The following is a 17,311-nucleotide window of genomic DNA, read 5'->3' on the forward strand; positions in this document are numbered from 1 at the left end:
TGGCGTTTTTGGGCCTTTGGGGGTCTATGTTCAGAAATCGTGATCATAAAAAAACAGACTCACGTTCAGTGCAAAAAAAACAACACTAACTGCCTACCGTCAGGTATAGAAAACGTGTGTGCAAAATTATTACTTTTTATCTTAGAATTCTTTGGAAATATATTTGATCCCGTTTCTTCAATTAGAAGTGCCATTATGAGGCGATAAAGCATCCTCTCAGAATGCACTCGGCAGAGGAATAAAATCAATTGGGGCAACTACTTCCGGAGAATGGCAAAACGGAAGCGCCGCTGGAGACCTCAACCACAGTCTCTTCTTAACCCTACACAAGGTGGCGCACACGCCTGTTGGGAAACATTGGCTCTTCACACGTATCAATCATTTGATATATTTGTTGCTGGTTCCAGAGTTGATTTAAGCTGAAATGAGTGAACACTCAAATTATATTAGACTCACGGGAAACCACCTCTTAATCACTGTTAAGCTACTCGTTTGAAATATCAACTTCTTAGAGTTTGAAGAATAAGGTCCCGAAATCTCAGTTGTTTATAACATGTAGTTGACCAGCAGATGGCAGCATGTGCCCAGGCACTGCAAGGATTTTTTTTGTGTTTGTGTTATAACAAATAAGATTATTTGAAGTTCAGTCTTCATTGCTCCAAAAATATACATTTAAATTTTGGGTTGGCATTTGCGCAGTATTCTTTTCACGATATGAGGGTTCATCCAGAGGGTAGGAACTCACATTCACAGTGAGGACTCAGAGGCACACACATCGTGATCGCCGGCACCAGGCCCTTGATAGATAGCAGCCAACAGCTCTGTTTCCACATCCTCGTTGCTTCCTCACGTGATGCTTCGCTTTTCTCTGTGGAACCCCTCATGAAGGTAATATTACACTGGGACTACTAGCAGGTAAATGTAAGTTGGATATCCCATAATTGACTTTTTTAAAAAATGCAAACAAAAAAAGCAGAACTCTGATAATGATATGCACTGTCCTTGAAATTGATTGGTCCACACCCGAGACAGCTTTTCTTAGAACCTAGTCTCGCATGGTGTTGGACCAGATGACGGCAAAAGGCGCACAACTCAACTGTTTCTCAAACGTGAGCTATTGTCATCAATGTCGTTGAATAGTAACTAGAAGGCTAAGGCTCTTCTCCAGACCACTGCACCACGAGCTACAGGAACAAGTATACACGCCTACCAACTGAACATAAAATGAACTTCGTGCAAAATGCAATTTGGCGTGGCTTTCAAACTTGGATATACATCTTCAAGTTGCTCTTCACGAGGCCGTACGGAATAAGATATATATATATTGTATGATCTGTTCATTGAGGATGCACTGAGCTGCTTGGTGCGTGGATGTTGTTCTTCTGTCTGCCCCACTGCAGGACCACGTGGTGGAGTCCAACCAGAAGATGCAGGAGGCAGGACGGGAGGTGAGATCTCACTGCCGTGATGCCCACACACAGAACCCACCCAAAGTTTAACAAACAACTCATGTCACCCACCCAAATGTCCGGTCTATTCCACTGCATGCATTTTTCAAAGAAGGATAACTAATGTAACGAGCGGTGAATTAGTAAGTCGTAGTTTGTTTTATAAAACGCATTATTGTATAAAGGTAAGACCTTTGTTCACATTTAGAATATATCGCAGACTGAATGGACATAAATCACAACCAGCTGATCCGTGAGGCTGAGGACCAGACGAGGTGAAGGGAGATGACGATCAGAGCTGCGAGCATCGTGACCCAGTCACCTTCTCATTAGACCGGCGATGGGAGGTGGATTGATAGATGGACAGTACATATCTATTTTTTTAAATATTAGTTTAAAAAAATAAGTCCTCTTGTGCACAACACGCATTGGTAACGTCTATAGCTATTGGCAGTCTTGAGCTAATGGTGGAAATTTTATATTCCTACGGCAGGGACCAATATCTCTATTGCACAACCACTCTTAACTCTCCACAACTGCTGACTTCCCACACGTTGCTGGCGCTGGAGGGATGATGACGTTGGGCTTAGATGACCTAGGAATTATGATCTCTTAAATATTTGAGTCAGCTGTTCTTCGTGTTGAGGATTCACAGGTGTGATTTTAATGAGACACGAAAAATAAAAGTGGACAAGTTTGTAACATGCACAGTTTTTAGTTCACTCTCAGAGAGCGAGTGATTCAGAGGCGCGCAAGGCCACGTACAAGTGGGAAGGTAGCCAGAATTGGTGCGAGATATTTCTCAAGCTCGGTGGATCTATTCTGGGATGTTTGGTCAACTCCATTCATGAGTGTTTAGACAACTTTTGGACGAAGCTATTTCTCACTCATGGTTGCTCCTTGGTTCAGTAGGATTATGTAAAAAAATAGTCATTAGAACATTCTGTACTATTTATATATAAGCAGTGGCCTGCAGATTGCCACAGTCCGTTTGTCCTTATTAATGTACATTTTCTTTGCCAACATATTAACTGGACCAATAATACATTAATTTCTAGTAATTATTGAATACTTCCCAACTGATCCTAGAGCACCAAACTGTCTGGTTAAGAATAACCCCAAAGTAGGATATTTGTAACGAATGTCCTCATCATGCCCAACTGTTATGGGCGGATTCCTCGCATGTGATCGCAGCACACGGAACAACACGTTGAGTGCACGCTACGTGTGTCCCATGCGTGTGCGTGCGAGTTGGTGCACATGAAGCGGGAGCTGGTGCGCACTCGCCGGCAGCAGAGAAACGTCTTGCGCACTCTGGAGCAGCTCGCGGCCTGTCTGCCAGGTACCCACCGTGCCACACACCGCACTGTGCCACACAGCCAACCCACCGTGCCACACAGCCCACCGTGCCACACATCCAAACCACCGTGCCACACACAGCCCCGTGCCACACATCCAAACCACCTGTGCCACACGGCGCACAGTGCCACATGGCCAACCCACCGTGGCACACAGCCAACCGTGCCACACACAGCCCCATGCCACACAACCAACCCACCGTGCCACACAGCGCACCGTGCCACACAGCCAACCGTGCCACACAGCCAACCGTGCCACACAACCAACCCACCGTGCCACACAGAGCTCTGTGCCACACAGCGCCCGTCAATCTCCAAGCCCTACCGCACAGCAGCATCGGATCACACAGCATCTGCAGCGCCACACACCAGCACAGTGTCACATGCCACGCTGCACCTCCACCTCTGCGGCCGCTCTCTGCGGTCGAGTCGAGCTGTGCCACTCTGTACCTCTCTCACACAGCCTCCCACTGCACAATATACATCTACATGTGTACAAACAAATGTAGATACCATAGATTGACGATTTGTTGTAGGATTACTAAAAGAAGGGCCTCATGTCGCACTTTGCCTCCTCGCTTGCTATGATAAACGAGAGGGCGCTGTTCTCTACGTCGCAAGAACAGGCTGGTCTGAAGTATTTTCATTAAATTATCATGACATTGTATACAATTTGTATTTTATTTATATCGCTTTTAATACAGCTGCATTGCTATGTTTACCTTTTCCACTTAGTTGTGTGGGTTCTCAAACAACTGCACCGTCTGATGAGTATCGCTGCTAGAATACACGGTCACATGTAACATTTGCGGCCAGTATGTACACGGCAGAGCCTCATTAACACACTGCACTGTGTTGTTCGTGCAGTGCTGGAGACCTATGCCAAGCTGCAGCAACAGATGGAAGCAAAGCGGTACGTTATACCATGACATTTGCACGCTCCTGCTATCATGTGAAAAGAAAGATACGCATACCTGCCAACCCATACGGTTTACCCGAATGCTTGTACAGGGAGATTGAGTTTTCAGGTCCATACCTCGTAATCCCCTCGGTAGTCCAGCAGTCGGCAGCCTCTAGCCGACTTCGTGTTGCCGACCGACTGAATGTGTGCCCAGTGTCTGTGCTGAGGGTTTGCGTGGCCCAGCAAAGCTGCCCGAGATGACAGCGCCAGCAAGATGGGGAATCGGTTTTTTTCGTGACTGTGGAGGCAGCAGTTGAAAGACCGAGTTCTAGTTTTGTGTGTCAGACTGTGCCAAAGTTGCCGCTGACCTCGAGTGGCCAGCAGCTGCTGTCATGGCACTGCTCGACTTTGATAAACATCGAAATTCACGGGGTTCCGGTTTTGATTGGTTGCTATATGACATTATCTCCTTTACCGAGTCGACATGGGTGTCGTGAGGAGAAGGGCATGGAGGTTGAATGTAATTAATAATGTATACTTACTTATACAAGGTGTGGAAACTGTGATGAAGATACTTATATATACAAAAACAATTCAATGCTGGAACACAACAGATTTGTGAAATTTGTTTTGAATTATAAGGAATTTCTGTACAATATTTGAGAATTGTTGTTTTGAAACATTGAAACTATTCAATTGTATTTAGTAAATAAATGTAATCACTTAAATTTCGATTTAAAGCTTTCGTGACTGCAGGGATTCATCTTCTTGGTTCTTTCGGTAAAGTCACGTAGAATGGAAATAGAGACAGTCAGACTCTGTCTCCTCGATAGACCTGTTCTCCACCTGAGGACGGCTACTTGCGTTGTGGCCGAAACGTCGTGAGAATAATTTTATTATGTTTTATTTTTATTATTTTATTATTTCCATTCTACGTGACTTTACCGAAAGAACCAAGAAGAGAAATGTAATCACTTGTTTCGTGTTTTATACCGACAAAGAAAACACATAATTTATCTCTCATTGCTGATATACCTTCCCATACTGTGCATTCAGTCACAGAGGCAGGAGACTTTCAGGGGCGATGACGAGCATCGCATTTGGTCATTTATTAGACGCGACTGCTAAGTTACCTGACGTCACTTCAACGTGTTTACAACGTTGAAGCGTGACTTGCATTGCACCGGCCCGTGATCCCCTCCTGTCTGAGAGCCTGGGGCTTGTCGTGAATATCAGGTGGGGACAGCGACGAGGCGCGTTTGATTGTTTCTGTCTTCAACACAGCGGCTGGGCACAGACCCCATAGGCTCAAAACGTCAATGGCCAGCGACAACTAGCACCGCCAGGGTTGCCATCGACAAAGAGTTTCAACGCGTTTCTTACATTGAGCATGGCTACGAAGGCTGGGGGGCAAAGGAGACGATGGGAGAGCGAATTCCCCAGTCGAGCGGTGCGAGGATAGAAGCAGAAAGAGATCTGTGGGATACGAGTTGAATACATTCATGTATTTTAGAGTTCAATCCACGATCGCTTGATTGATGTGATCATTCGCAAATAACTCCCACGAGTGTAGATGTCTGTTTACTTCATGAAGTGAACGCTGGTGGTCAAATAGCTCCACATAGCATGGGGATGAGAAGAGCCGTGGGTGGCTGAGGCAAGGGGACCGATGCCCACGTCGGAGTATTGAAGCAGCGCCGTTGAGAACCTTCACTTCGATGCTTTTGTGGCTATGACAAAGGGCCAATGCCTGGAACGTCGCCGATTATATAGTGTTGTTGACGTGTGCGTTTTTTGGGACGAAAAAAACAATAATTCGCATCTCAGCTGAGTGATCGATACCTAAATTCAATGATTCCGCTAGATATAAAATTTTAACCAAAGTTTGGTTGAGTAACATTCATAATAAAACGACAGCTTCCCAGGTCCGTAGCACAGTGCGCTGATCACTGTGCCACTGGCATTCCCCCATCCCGTCAGTTTGGTTTAACCGTCTGTAAATCATAACCAGTTTAGCAAATTGCCGTGCATGTTGTGACAGAAGTGTCCACCTCGGGAATGAGCAATTGGCTGTGTGGGTAGTTGGTCTGTCGTCGACTCCTCTACTTCTTCTTCTTCTCATATTTGTGCAGAGCAGGGCCGTGGTGCGTGGCGTGGCCTGCACGCCGGAAGTGACTGGTTGACTTTGGACAAAATAAATTGTGAAAACAGCCTTCTGTAGCCCACTCCGTCCCCGCGTGAGATCACGTGCTCTCCTGCGCCAAGTTGTGTTTACATTTGTGGCATGCAAGTGGAGGGAGACTTTGAATGACTCTTTTCTTAAATTCTATGACAGCAATACGCTTTATTTTCTGATGGACAAGATAGTTTGCTTTTTATTTAGAAAGAAGTGTCTTAGTAAACATCAGATAACAGAGACGTTGCTTCTTAGCCGCACCTGCGATTATCACGGTTGGCTACGTATGGTGCGAATGAAGTTCACCAAACATACAAAACTGAAAAGTAGTTATATACACTTGCGTGTTGTTAATTTAAGAGGTATGGCATTGTATGTGATATTTTAATAATCATGTATTTAACAACTAATTTCTCATGATGAAAGTCATCAGGATCAGATATTGTCGCTAAGCAATTTGATCTGAGAAAATATGCGTGAAGCATAATCATATCGGAATCGGATTTGAATCTGATCAGACCTGAAGTGCACAGCCTCCATCAGCTTTCAATAAAAACGTTTCACACTTGTGCAATGCGCTGTGTGTTGCTGCTCGTCAGTTCACGAGGAGAACCAACCACCAGTTAGTTCTACGTCCAAGATATTTTAAAATGTCATTATTCATCTTTATCCATTTCAGAAAACGGTGCAAGGGGCGCCCCTTTGGAATATTTTAATTCGAGAAAACGTGCGAGGAATTTGCGTTGCATAATTTCCAAAATTGCACGAAAGAATGAACAAAATGTCATTAAAGTATTTTCGTCTCCCGGTGGATTGGCGCTGCCGCTCGGCGCGTGAGAAATGCGGCCCTGGCGGTGAGCGGCGTGGCCAGGTGCAGCTGAGACGTCTCGAGTCCCAGCGCCGCCACCGCAGCGCCTCCACTCTGCCTGTTTGCTTTGGTCGTCGACTACAACCTGAAACATGAACCCCCATCGGCACCCCCCCCCCTCCACGTCTTCCCTCTTTCTCCCACACCCACCAAGCCCCACGCCCTTCCTCTCCCTGCTACAGCGCAGCCACATATTAGTCACGGCGGACTCGCAGCGACTGCCTACGCCAGAGGATCCAGCCACGCGCCGCCCCAATTCACTGCTGCAGCGGCTGGAGTGGATACTTTGCCTGTGACTGTTGAAGCTTTCTCGTGATGCGTTGGCGCGGCACGCTGTTGCGTGTGAGGTGTGGCCTCGCTTGTTATTAGCAGAGGATGGAAAGGTCATTTGGAGATCTCTGCCTGTGGGTGTGCATCGACACCGCAGCGGAGAACTAACCACGAATGTCTCCTTTGTGTCTAGGAATTCCTAAGCCTTCCCTTATCTCGGCGTCTTATTAAGGGCATAGCTTCTCAGTTCTCATAATACATGATAGAAAACACCTAAATTAACCAAACCGAATAAACATTGAAATAATCCAATCAGTATATCTCATCGCTATTTTAGATGCACAGTATACACCTCTCTCATCCAACTCCGTCTCTCGTCTACATCTCTCGCGAGGAACCCTCCTCGCGAGCCAGCACCACCACCGCACGTGCTGCGTCTGTGCGTCGCGGCAGCCCACGTGACCGCGTGGCAATGTGACTGGGGGCAGCCCACGTGACCACGTGGCAATGTGACTGAGGGCAGCCCGTGTGACCACGTGCCAATGTGACTGGGGCAGCCCACGTGACCGCGTGGCAATGTGACTGGGGGTAGCCCACGTGACAATGTGACTGGGGCAGCCCACGTGACCGTGTGACTTTGCGACTGGGACAGCCCACGTGACCGCATGGCTGTGTGACTGGGGACAGCCCGTGTGACCATGTGACTTTGCGACCGTGGCGCGCTGCGCGCAGGTTCTACCCGGCCCTGCGCACGCTGCAGCAGCTGGAGAGCTGCCTGCCCACCCTGCCGCGCTACCGCTTCTGCGCCGCCGTGCGGGACGGGGCGGCCGCGCTGCGCGGCACCGTGCGCGGGCACGCGGCCGCGCGCCTCCGCGACTTCTTGGAGCGTGCGCAGGAGCAGGCCGAGGCGCTGGGGGAGGCCGCCACCTTGCAGGTGGACGTCGCTCGGCTGTTGGGGGCTGAAGGGCTGGGGGGGGGGGGGGGCGGCCGCGGTGCGTGCGTTCGCGGCTCGTTGCCGAAGTTGCCGGTTCGGCCGTGGCAGGCCACCCTGGTCATCGTTGCGTGCGCGGTAACCATAAGTTACGCGGCCCTCTGCTTCACAGTGGATTTGAAAGAGCCCCTGATGCCATTCGAATGACGAGGCCATCGCGTGACGGCGTCGGGGTCCAAATTTTCCAAATTAGAAAAATTACCCGCAAATGAGTCGGTTGGGATTGCACGCAGACGCAATCATCGCCCCCTGCTGTCAGACTCATGTCCGCTTGCAGGCCAGGTGCTGAGTGACCCTGTGCCGCACGGGGACAGCTGCCGCTGGGAGTGCCCTTTAAAATGTTTCAGATGAAGCATTTGAAAAGAAAACAAATTATTATGAAGGTTTGAGGGAGAGTTCTCAGAATGTATGTTTTTATTTGACTGTAGCTGGAGTCTCATTCACCTTTCGCAGTTGTACTGAGAGGGATACTCCAAAAGCTCTGAGCCAAAGCCACCGATAGGATGTTTATGGTTGATTGTTAATTCCTAAGGATAAGAGTCAGTATGTCGTCCTCCTCCCACACCTCCGTTGAGCACGGTTGGCTACATACGGTGCGAAGAAGTTCAACACACACACATGGGGCACCTCTACCATATTGCGAGTTCTGTGTTCATGCTCAACTCCCATAGAGCCAGACCAAGGAGCCCTTAGCGTTTTAAGGGCTCAGGGTCAATGCCTGCGTTTGGTTCCTCTTCCTTTTCCCTCCCGTACCAACACATGCACATTTTAGCACCGAGTCAAATGAAATACATTTAGAGTGATTTTGTATTGTGAGGGCGAAATCAGAGCATGCGACTTCTTTGACTTTGCAGAGGAAACCGCTGCACTTTACCCGCACGCAGAACGTCCCCTGCGCTCTTCACGTCGCCTGTCCTCTCACCATGCCAGTGCTGATTGTGCGCGCACGTGTGTGCGTGTGTATGCGCTCGTCTGCCTGTGTGCATTCACGTGGACTTCACAATTCACCTCGCTTGTACGGGTGAGCTGACCTTAGTGGAGCAGAGAGGGAGCCCATTAGGAGCGAGCAATGGCCCATTGGCGCACAGAGTCCAGGGCACGGCCCGTGCTGGGATAGTTGTCATTATTGCAGCCTTTAGGATGTCCACAAATGATGGAAACGAGTTTTATTTTGGTTGTCATCATCAATATTGACCATTCTCATTTCACCGCACGAAGAATGCCTTCTTTGTTCATCTGTTTGGGTTGCAGTTTGCATGAATGAGACGATAGAAAATATGTTATTCTTATTATTACTATTATTATCCGAGCACCTCTACTCGTTTGGAGCGGTAATCCATCTCACTCCCACACGTGTGCCCCACATTCATTGCTCCATTTCCCCTTTAACCGCCCGCTGGTGCACATTCTCTTGCTTGGCTCCCTATCCATCAATGGTTGTGTCCTTTGTCAAACCGCTTTGGGAACTGCGTTGGTTGCTCGCATTTATTCTTTTTATTGGGGACGGCCAGTCAAGACAAAGCCTTCATCCGATCAAATAACGTCCATTATTGTATGTTATTCCAACAGAGTTAACCTCGGTCAAAGATACCCACCGCACATCTTAGCTCTCTCTCGCGTCAGATTATAAAAGGGTAATTAATGTAGTCAACGACAGCTCACTTTACAGCAGGACTCCTGTTGTGCCTCTGGTCATCGCTTTTCAACCTGCCATTCTTGTTACCTGCACATTTACAAACGACAGGTAGTCTGGGTTTGTGTGCAAACTCACAGATAAGACCATCACAAATGTAAAAATGTTGTGTGTCTGCAGTATTGGGAACAAAATAACAAATACAGTTATATTCACCTTAACTCATATACATTTAGGTACAGCTGAACAAAAAGTCCAGTGGTTCACAATATTGTGATGTGAAGGCTTTCTTTTAACTTTTATGTCACGTTCACAATGTAGGTAATGTGCAGCATTGCATAAACTGCAGACTAGTATGATGCAAGTAAAGTATCTTTCTCGCACCTCAAATTATCACGGTTGGCTACGTACAGTGCGAAAGAGGTTCAACATACATACACACATGTGTAACATGGGTTAAAACCCTCGCACTACACGTTGTACATGGACTCATGAGGCTATGCATGCATTTACATCCGTGCCACCATTGAGCTTAAGGCCTTCCACTTGGTAACCAACACCTGAGTGTCCACTCAGCCAGTGCAGGTCACCGTGACCCCTGCGTGTCCACTCAGTCAGTGCAGGTCACAGTGCCCCCTGAGTGTACACTCAGTGACCTCTGACCCCCTCTGTCCTACTTATGTCCCCACCCATCACAACCTCCCCTCTATCTGATGACACCTCCAGTGTTTTCACACCACATTCTATTTCAAAATTCCAAGCCGCTTCAAGTTCATAGCACATTTGTTATGCATCGTATTCACACTCCGGAAGCCCCCTTTCTCTTAAACATCGACGCTAACCACTCTACTTTCCTAAAGTAGGATGTTAAGAACCCACGCTGCTGTTGCAATAAGTATATTGACCTCCTGTCAGCCTCCTACTGCCTCCACATTCTCAATTCCTACCGATGCGCGGGTGGCGATGCAGGAGCCCCATCTTTAAATACCACGTGGCACACGTGTGGATGATGTCACAGATCATACTCTCCCTGGCGCAGCGCCAATAACACCCACAATACCCCTTGCTCTCGTTCACAATAGCATTGGATCACAAGACCTGCTTACGGAACGACTCGTAGAGGAGCTTCACAAAGCAGTAGGTTAATACCGCAGTGTTGTATGGTTAGGTGTATAATCAGGAGGGGACGTTACCAATGAATCTTAGCTTAATGGGAAAATCCAGCAATGCATTGCAAGGCGCTGTGAAATGGATATTTTATGTACCACAGCCCATTCTCAATAAGTCGTAACTTACCTTTAGTCCAGAAACGTTGGATCCTGTGTACATGACCCCCCACCCCCACACCAGGTGAGCAATAGGATCACCAAGGGGTGGGAGTGCGATGCCACTGCTGGTCTGTTTGCGGGGTTTGTGTTATTTGATTGCGGGAGTCCAGTTCCTCTGCGTGCTACAGTTTCCTCCGACTCGCAGCTCGTGTGACACACACAATGGGAATGTTGTTTCCGTGATCAAAATGTACTTGGCGGACATAAAGAAAAAAAACACATCGTAGCGCAGATGACAACAACGCATGACACGATAAATCACTTGACCTCTGAGCACACGACGTCGTTTCACGGATCTGCAAGCCGCACTTCCCGTGCCGCGCCACGTCTAAATGTTACACGAAGGGAACGCGCAGCTGCTCACATTAAAACTCATTTACGATGTAAAGGTCCCCGCGATTGGCGGGCGGGCGGGTTCGGCCGAGGTTTTTGGGCGAGCGCGGGGGTCAGTGCGGGGGTCAGCGCGCCGTCGAGCGTGGGGGGGGCCCGGCACAAACACAGTAATGGCTGTTTTCTCTAGGCCATTAAACTTGTAATGGTGAAAAGTTCAAAACTCGATTCCAAAGAAAAGGGGGAAATGGAAAACCGAAATGATTTCAAGTGAAATGATTTCGTGCACCCACGCCAGGGATCCCCCCCTCCCACCTTTTTGCCGACTACGGCAGACTCCAGTGCACGTTGCAGCAACTTTCTTTAATTTCTTAGCGTAACAGTGCGGCGTAATTAAATTTAATGCAGGTTTAGAAAAATACAAAACCCAGTCTCTCGGCGTTGAGGAAGGTTCCGTTCGCCGTGCTCGGGCGCCTGACGCGAGCGTTGCCGCGTTACTCGGCGCGCACACAGCCACACAAAGCAACACACAGCCACACACAGCTACACAAAGCAACACACAGCCACACACAGCCACACAAAGCCACACACAGCCACACACAGTCACACAAAGCCACACACAGCCACACACAGCCACACAAAGCAACACACAGCCACACACAGCCACACAAAGCAACACACAGCCACACACAGCCACACAAAGCCACACACAGCCACACACACCCACATAAAGCAACACACAGCCACACACAGCCACACACAACAACACACAGCCACACACAGCTACACAAAGCAACACACAGCCACACACAGCTACACAAAGCAACACACAGCCACACACAGCCACACAAAACAACACACAGCCACACACAGCCACACAAAGCCACACACAGCCACACACAGCCACACAAAGCAACACACAGCCACACACAGCCACACAAAACAACACAGACATTGGCAGTGGCACGTGTCGCGCACGCAGGCACGCGTGGGCTAACAAGCAACAAGATGACAAAGATCCTGCCCCTCATTCTGTTTCAAGACGATTGGGATAGCGCTGTGAGTGAGAACCCGAGTGGGGCCCACCTGCCACACGGTGGGGGGGGGGGGTATGGTCACAGCCCAGTGATGTTATTGTCCATATGGTGATGTACACGGTGAAATGGATTGCAGGGGTCATAGTGTGGTGTCGTGTCAACTATGCCCCTTTCTCGAATTAGAATACAATGGCACATAGACGATCACGACAAAGTGAGTAGCTGATGTAAAATTTAAAGGTATTCTACGAGACCTGGACAGTTAAAATGTGGCACAAATCGTCAAGTGAGTGCTAATATAGTAGAACATTACAAAAATGGATATACTCAACCCCGGCATAGGAATGCGGAATGTCCACTACTGGCTCAGGGTTGCAAACGGGAGATGAGCACCGCCTGAGTAGGAATCACTTGCCTGCCGCAATAAGCAGTTCTACTGTTTTATATTCTTGGTTCTTTCGGTAAAGTCACGTAGAAGGGAAATAATAAAATTATAAAAATAAAACATAATAAAATTATCACGACATTTCGGCTACAACGCAAGCAGCCGTCCTCAGGTGAAGAACAGAGCTTTCGGAAAGACAGCGTCCTAATTAAAGTTCCACTGTTGTTATTTTTAAGAAAACGTGTCTTGTACAAAAAGGAGGCCTCATTTTAAAAACAAAGTGAGAAAAATTCCATCATTCGTCGACCAAAATGTGTAACTTTCGTTAATTGGATAAATTTATGACACGATTCTGTTAACACCTAAAATCTAATTTGTGAAAATTCGTTTTCGGAATGTTCTAAGAGAATGCGGCACAGTGTGACTTGGGTACTCGTGTGAGGAGCCGTTGTTTCTGCTCATTTCGGCTGGCGGGAGCCCGCTACGGGGTTCATTATCTCTGTCTCGAGGGAGGCCCGGCATCACGCGAGGACAAGGATTACAGTTTCATGTGAGTAACTTTAAAACTTTGGATTTGGGCTATGACAACTTAGAAAAAAAAAATGCTGTGCTGTTGCGAATGAAGATGTCGCAGAGTATGAACCCTCATTTTGTGACAGACAGCATGCTGCTTTATGCATTCTCCGTCAAGGTTACTAGGAGGTGGCGTGAATCAAATCGTACAATCTTTGCAATCGGGCTTCGTAGTGGGGGATGACATTGCCCACACGCCTTCAGCAAGTCAAGGCCGTCACGCCGACTCCCGTTTGACCCCGAACTTCGGTGAACCCGACTCCCGTTTGACCCCGAACTTCGGTGAACCCGACTCCCGTTTGACCCCGAACTTTGGTGAACCCGACTCCCGTTTGACCCCGAACTTTGGTGAACCCGACTCCCGTTTGACCCCGAACTTTGGTGAACCCGACTCCCGTTTGACCCCGAACTTCGGTGAACCCGACTCCCGTTTGACCCCGAACTTCGGTGAACCCGACTCCCGTTTGACCCCGAACTTTGGTGAACCCGACTCCCGTTTGAGCCCGAACTTCGGTGAACCCGACTCCCGTTTGACCCCGAACTTCAGTGAACCCGACTCCCGTTTGACCCCGAACTTCGGTGAACCCGACTCCCGTTTGACCCCGAACTTTGGTGAACCCGACTCCCGTTTGAGCCCGAACTTCGGTGAACCCGACTCCCGTTTGACCCCGAACTTTGGTGAACCCGACTCCCGTTTGACCCCGAACTTCGGTGAACCCGACTCCCGTTTGAGCCCGAACTTCAGTGAACCCGACTCCCGTTTGACCCCGAACTTCGGTGAACCCGACTCCCGTTTGAGCCCGAACTTCAGTGAACCCGACTCCCGTTTGAGCCCGAACTTTGGTGAACCCGACTCCCGTTTGAGCCCGAACTTTGGTGAACCCGACTCCCGTTTGACCCCGAACTTCGGTGAACCCGACTCCCGTTTGAGCCCGAACTTTGGTGAACCCGACTCCCCTGGGACGCGGCGTGCCGAGCTCCCGAGCCGCGTGGCCGCCCGCCGGTGCGATCAGCCCACCACCCGCGTCTCGACCCGCAGAAGTTTGTGGAGCGTATTCGATACGGCGGGGAGAGGGCGAGGGGCCACTCTGGTCGACGGCGCGAGGCGGAGGAGGCGGAGGCGGGAGGCGGGCGGCGCGCGCTAAAAGTGAACGCGCCCGCGACGCCCGGCTGCGTGAATGGGCCATTGTTGACGTTGGCGTTGGGCCTGGCGGGGAGCGTGGCCCTGTGCACGGCCGTGTTATGCCCACACACACGCACACACACACGCACACACACACGCACACACACACGCACACACACACACACACGCACACACACACACACACACGCACACACACACGCACACACACGCACACACACACGCACACACACACACACGCACACACACGCACACACACACGCACACACACACACAAGCACACACACACGCACACACACACGCACACACACACACACACAAACACACACACACACACACTGACACACACACGCACACACACACGCACAAACACATACACGCACACACACACACGAGCTAGAGAGCACCAATCAAGGCCAGCATCAGTCATACTCATTCAGCAGGAATGAATTCTTATTCTTGACTCCCAAGTGTTGATGTTTACACATCACACCAGATAAATATATTTTTTATTCTGAACTGACCCAGAAGGGGCTTAGTCCATAATCAGATAAATATTTCAAATTGTGGTATTCGAGGTCAGGAACAAATAGAGGTTGTTAGCTGCAACCTCTATGCCACTACACACTTGAATACCAGCACCACATTTAATGGCAATAATTGATGCCAATTATTTACCCCGGAATTCCTCACTGAGTCTTATGACCTCTCCCCATTTTTTAGAAAAGTAATGCATTGGGATATTTGGCCAATTCCATGTATGAGTGTTTAGCATGTGGGAGGAAAATGGAGAACCCTGAGAAAATGCACGCATGTACAGAATGGTCAGAATATTCATTGCATATGTGAGTATTTAAAAAATACCTTGAGTTGACTTGAGTGAAAGATCAAATTTTATATTTAAAACCCTAAAAATACATGTCAGAATAGGGCGATCCAGTATTGGTCAAACAAAACGTAAATCATATGATGCGTTTTTCACGCATTCTTTGGTGAACTGGCTGAGACCATGAACTCACTACGCTTAAGAACCTGATGTCATTTCAGGTGGCTGTCCAGATTAGAATCTGAGATCTCCGTGGTACCAGCTTTGCATTTTTCACACTCTCGCCCTGCCTCCTTTGCTACCTGCCGAAGGAGTTCCATTGCAGCTGTAATTGAATTTGTTTTATTGTTTGTCGTTGTGGAATTCTATCCCCGTGCACCTACTGGACATCTGTGAAAAGAGCTTAGTAGCTCATCAGATTCCTTCTCCAGTCTAAATGAAGATTCTGCTTCTGACTGTAGATGTAGAAAACAGAACGAAATGACTCCGACACAACGGGAGACGTTGATCAGCAGCTCACGTGAGGCGGCCAAAATTCTTCTCACGCCCTCCACTTCTAACACGGGTGGTCGACGTGGAGAGAGTAGGCCAAATACCCACCAGCGTTCACTTCTAGTGGAGGCTCTTCCGCCAGCAATGGCATTATCGAGAAATTGCAGGGCCCCCACCTTTACATTTTCACAAGGATTTTAAAGCACAGATGTAACTGACAGCACTATACTATGATACCTTACTTTGGGAAAAAAAACAAATACTGAAAATACAAGTCTATTCAAAACTATTTTACAAAGATGTAATAGGTATATTCAAGCAATAAAGGTTCGCCGAAGAAGCTGCCAAAACGGTTCAATGAAACAAGCAGGCTGTGTGGGGAGCACGGGGCGTCTCGTTCATGCAAGCAGAGAGAGTAGCCGGCAAGTGGCCTTACCGCGTGCAGCGTAAAAGTTGCCGTGAACGACGGGAGGGAGTCGCGTAGCCTCTCGCAGCCACGGCTGCATTGTGTAATTTCGTGGCAATGGGAAACGATGGGATGTCAATTAAAGGCACGCCCGCTGCTTGTAGGCGAGACTCCCCCTGGGCGTCATTATACAGCCGCGAGCGCTGCTGTGCGAGCACAGAGACTGGGCAGGTCAGGGTCACATCAATCCATTGCATCTCAGTGTGTTAACAGAGACGTCTCGTGTGTTAACAGAGACACCCCATGTGTTAACAGAGACGTCTCGTGTGTTAACAGAGACGTCTCGTGTGTTAACAGAGACGTCTCGTGTGTTAACAGAGACACCCCATGTGTTAACAGAGACGTCTCGTGTGTTAACAGAGACGTCTCGTGTGTTAACAGAGACGTCTCGTGTGTTAACAGAGACGTCTCGTGTGTTAACAGAGACACCCCGTGTGTTAACAGAGACGTCTCGTGTGTTAACAGAGACGTCTCGTGTGTTAACAGAGACGTCTCGTGTGTTAACAGAGACGTCTCGTGTGTTAACAGAGACGTCTCGTGTGTTAACAGAGACACCCCGTGTGTTAACAGAGACGTCTCGTGTGTTAACAGAGACGTCTCGTGTGTTAACAGAGACGTCTCGTGTGTTAACAGAGACGTCTCGTGTGTTAACAGAGACACCCCGTGTGTTAACAGAGACGTCTCAGTGTGTTAACAGAGATATCTCAGTGTGTTAACTGTTTGCATGGCCCCGCATTCAGAAAACTTTTATAGAGTTACACATTTACAATTGTTACCAATATTCTTAGACACGATATTGCGTAAGAAAAACTTTTATAATTTGGGTCCCCGAATTTCATATAAACTTACATTCTGACAGTAAATGACGAGTGATTTTGTTTATTATTAGTCAACTACAGGCAATGTTGATCGTTTTTTACGTGTATTTTTTTTTCTGTGGCAGTTTATTTTTAAGGATGTCATCAGGGAAGACTATTTTCCGTAGCGCCTCTTGGCACAGTCTCGGCCAAATGGTATCTGTGCGACGCCGTGTCGTTGGATAGCCCTCTACATACATTGGCGGAAACCTACGCACAGTGAACAAAGTT

General features: G+C 48.4%; 1 protein-coding gene across 4 annotated transcripts in view; it reads left to right on the forward strand.

Moving 5' to 3' along the window:
• LOC133343265 (exocyst complex component 6B-like) overlaps nt 1-17,311 on the forward strand; it is a 97,756-nt gene that overhangs the window by 7,104 nt on the left and 73,341 nt on the right. For all 4 annotated transcript variants that reach the window (XR_009755230.1, XR_009755231.1, XM_061552717.1 and 1 more), the window contains exons 3-6: nt 1,401-1,448; nt 2,700-2,790; nt 3,674-3,719; nt 7,754-7,955. Coding sequence is in view for 2 of the 4 variants with exons in the window: in XM_061552717.1 (XP_061408701.1) it covers nt 1,401-1,448; nt 2,700-2,790; nt 3,674-3,719; nt 7,754-7,955 (387 nt within the window). In the remaining 2 variants the exon portion in view is untranslated. The remainder of the gene's footprint in view (nt 1-1,400; nt 1,449-2,699; nt 2,791-3,673; nt 3,720-7,753; nt 7,956-17,311) is intronic.

This window comes from Lethenteron reissneri, chromosome 17 (genome assembly GCF_015708825.2).
Source record: "Lethenteron reissneri isolate LAM-NWPU_2019-01 chromosome 17, ASM1570882v1, whole genome shotgun sequence".
Lineage (NCBI taxonomy): Eukaryota > Metazoa > Chordata > Hyperoartia > Petromyzontiformes > Petromyzontidae > Lethenteron > Lethenteron reissneri.